General features: G+C 44.6%; 2 protein-coding genes across 2 annotated transcripts in view; both read right to left on the reverse strand.

Moving 5' to 3' along the window:
* Positions 1–1,962, reverse strand: part of LOC128896544 (uncharacterized) — a 3,582-nt gene extending 1,620 nt beyond the window's left edge. The window contains exons 1-3 of the mRNA XM_054159909.1: positions 1,945–1,962; positions 947–1,194; positions 319–588 (exon numbers count right to left, since the gene is read on the reverse strand). Coding sequence (XP_054015884.1) covers positions 319–588; positions 947–1,194; positions 1,945–1,962 — 536 coding nt within the window. The remainder of the gene's footprint in view (positions 1–318; positions 589–946; positions 1,195–1,944) is intronic.
* Positions 1,963–2,006: 44 nt separating this feature from the next.
* Positions 2,007–3,553, reverse strand: LOC128896545 (uncharacterized; the record flags this gene model as incomplete). The annotated part of the gene is made up of 3 exons (XM_054159910.1): positions 2,007–2,418; positions 2,601–2,611; positions 2,886–3,553. Coding segments are annotated over 3 exons (1,017 nt in total), but the record flags the coding sequence as incomplete, so codon positions are not given.
* Between the last annotated feature and the right edge of the window lie 334 nt (positions 3,554–3,887).

Genomic DNA, 3,887 nt, shown 5'->3' on the forward strand with positions numbered 1-3,887 from the left:
TGTATATATTGTATTGTATATTGTATATATTGTATTGTATATTGTATTGTATATTGTATATATTGTATTGTACATTGTATATATTGTATTGTACATTGTATATATTGTATTGTATATTGTATATATTGTATTGTATATTGTATATATTGTATTGTACATTGTATATATTGTATTGTATATTGTATATATTGTATTGTACATTGTATATATTGTATTGTACATTGTATATATTGTATTGTACATTGTATATATTGTATTGTACATTGTATATATTGTATATATTAAATTTATATATCAAATAAAAATAAATTGAATTACTTGAAGGTCATGTGTATTGTCTGAATGGATCTGTCGCGGGACACGTTGACCCAGATGTTCGATCGAGTTCTCGGCTTCGAGCAGAGGCCTTCGGCCATGCAGCACTCGACGTTGTCTCGTTCTTCTTGCTCCCGAAGCTTCCTCTCCCAACATTCCTCCCATTTTCGTAAACGTTCCTCCTCTTCCGTTTTAAGCTTCTGCTTCTCCGCTTCGAGCTTCGCTCTCGCTTCTCGCTCTCTCTGCTTCCTCTTCCTCTTCCTCGAGCACGGACTAGTGAGTAATCAAATATTCCATAGAACTTTACTTTGGTACACCGACGATTATCGATTTTTTTTTTTTAACCATTCGGTAGCTTTTACGAATTTTACACACAACTTTCGAGCGTTAAAAGTTCGATCTACGAATTCTAGGCGTCGAAAACTACGTCAAAAAAAAACAAAGTCAATAAATTTGGATGCCCCGAAGTAAAGTCCAATCAGATATTCGAGTAATTTAACGTTCGATAATTATTCGAACAGTGACAACGAACTTATTCATAGTTTCGTCTAGAAATTTATACAAGAATTTTTATCCGAGATATCAAGGTGTTTCATTTAAGAATTTCTCCAGAGTCTGATGCGAGTCTTACTCCAACGGTCGAGACTTGATCGCCCCCTTGCCATTTTTCTTCCCAGCTCGTTGCACCATTTTCACGTCATCCGCGTTTCCGTCGTCTATCCTTTCCCAAGGCTGCTGGTTAATTATCACTTCCGGTCGTTTTAATTGCGCGAAAGTCTCCGCTCCCACCGCGGTTGATACACCACCCGCTTTGTTATTCGGATCGAGGATGAGTATCGCTTCCCATTGCACAGCGAAAACGTTTAACAGACGGGTTACCTACGCGTTGAAATATAATTAAAACTCGAATATACACATCGCGCGATCACCCAGAAACAGTTCTAGACATTTTCATTCGGTTCCTGGACTTCTATGGTACTGCATAGTGGTTCGTAAGTTCAGTTTTGTCTGGGGCGAGTCATATTTGCGAAAAGTTTGCCATTAATTTTGATGCGAATCGAGCGATTGGGCGCAGTGAAGTATCCGAGTATCGAAGTAAAAAGTATCGAAATGAATACTAATTCCCGTGTCTGACAAATGTTTTGGAAATTGTTTCACCGACAGGGTATGGCTGCAAGGCAATATGGCGTCGAAAGTGCCAGGTCGGATTATGAAAAAGAAACTCAACAATATTTGGTCACCCAAAGTAAAGTTCGACCATGTAACCAAACGAACACCACGTGTTTAGTTAAATAGTTACAATAATTGAATACATGAATTTTCTGATATAAATCGTAATATTTATTCGTAAGAAATAAAAAGATCGTCCTTTTGTTCGTTCGCTTATTAACGTACTGTAATTAATCCATGGTTTAACGTTTGACGTAGTATTTTCCCAACTCTGAATACGAGATTCGTCGATGTCCCTAGTGATTTAAAAAGAATATCGACACATTCGCGAGACGAGTACAAGTTTCACTTGTAATTTCGAAATTATATACAAAGAATACAGCTTCGGGATTAGTAAAAATTAATAAAAACAATTAATTAATCAAAATCCCATCGTCGATGTTGCAACGAACAACGAACGTTCCATTTACCTCCCATTGTCTCCCTCCTGCGACGATCCAGCAACACGCGCGTCTTCTTCATCGAACTTGTTCCTTTTATCTTTCGCTCGAAGAATGCTTCGCCGCTTGACTTTCTCACGGAAACGTTTACCCCGCTACCTTTTCGTCTCTCCGCAGTTGCAACTGTACTCCTTTACGGGGCATCCGCACTTCTTCATCTTGGTCTCTTCGCTCAGTATCTCGCTGAATGGTTTGTATCCCTTGGACGTCACGGGAGAGGAAGCACCGCAACACGGCGGACAACCGTCGTTCTGCTTTCGTTGGACGGCAGGACAACAAGGATGACACTTTCCGTCGGCGGCGAGTTGCTGACGAGAAGAACCAGATGGCCCAGCCAATTTCACCAGTCGCCCAGGCTTGGGCGTGCAACATGGCGGACAGTTGTCGGACGACGTTGCCTGTTGGTCCCTCCGACGCGATTGTGCCGAGCACGCTGGCCAATTCGAAGATTGGCCAATTCGAGACCCTCTGAAAAATTCACGAAGAGAATCGTGGTTAAACGAAACTGTACTCGATGGAGTCGGAAGATCCTGACCCGAGTATGCTTAGAATCGGTGATATGCAAAAGGCTGCGATCCGTGATGTCCTAGGCTTCGAATGAATCTGAAGTTTGCCGACATGTTTGTCTCGTTTCCTCTTTCGAATATTTTCCAAAAAAGAAAACGATTATTCGAAGTCTAGGGTTTCGGCCATCTCTAGCTGGAGCATAAGAGTTGGCCTCTATTGGACGTGTTTGACCGTCCATATAAAATGCGTTCGCAAAATACCGATCCCGTGGACCCCGAGTTCCAAGCAGTCCCCCTTCGAGACTTCGAATCCAAGGGGGTACGGTCCACTTGAATCCAAAGAAAAGCATTGGAAATTACTCGCACTCGAAGTGTGAAGAGTGAAAAAGGGTACCCAGAGGTGGCCTGAAGGGAAGGACAGCACGGTCGCGGACCCCAATCGGGTTGCGTGGTTCTGACAGGTGGCGGAGGGCACGGGAGAGTCGGCGTGGGGCAACAGGTCCTTCTCGGGGGTTCCCCGCTGCCGTCCGCGCAAGTGTTCGCGCAGGTACACTTCAATGGGGCAGGCGTGTAGCAGGCAGAAGGTATTTTCTTGCACTGGAACACGGGACTCTCGTCCGCTCCCTTGAACAGGTACGGTTTCCTGTTGTGGGGTATCTGGAACTGGGTGACGATCTTCCTGCCGAAACCGGACGCCCTGACGTAGACTGTCGCCGAGCCGACGCACTGGCCGGTCGCCGTGGCGATCTTGAACGTGTCCTTGATCGTTTGACAGGGATTCGGGATCTTGAAGACCTGCTGGCTCAGCACGGCGTTCATCAAGGCTTTGGCCTCTATCTGATGGCAACCGACCATCATCACGTCGGGAAGCACTCCCGGCGGGAGCTTCTTGTACACAGAGAGCTTTATCGGGAACGTGGACACGGGCTTGCGAAGGACTATCGACGGCAACGCGAACAGACAGGACTTGCCCTTCTTGAAGACTTGGGTGTCGCCGTCGTTGCAACCGCAGCCGTCCGTCAGGGCGTCCTGGCAGATGTCGATGGGCGGCAGGCTGAGGATCTGCGGAACGATGCGTCGGGGATTAGCTGACGGAGTTACTTTATTCGTCTATCTCATAGATTGAGTGCTCTCGATAACTTTATATTTGTTAGCCGAACGTTGAGAAACTGGGCCGGAATTCTGCAATGTTATTTCATTTTGCATAAATGCACGCGACTGTCTACCGACGTAGAAAACGCACGAAAAGAGCGTGTGTTCGATATATTCTACAATTGCTGCGAGGTGGAACCACTCCATTGCTGGAGATTCTATAAAATCAATCAAACGGTTGGGTTTTTTTTTTTTTTTAGCGAATGATGTAGATTTCTGAAATAAACATTCCACATGTATACGC

Source organism: Hylaeus anthracinus, unplaced genomic scaffold (genome assembly GCF_026225885.1).
Source record: "Hylaeus anthracinus isolate JK02 unplaced genomic scaffold, UHH_iyHylAnth1.0_haploid 11421, whole genome shotgun sequence".
In the NCBI taxonomy this organism is placed as follows: domain Eukaryota; kingdom Metazoa; phylum Arthropoda; class Insecta; order Hymenoptera; family Colletidae; genus Hylaeus; species Hylaeus anthracinus.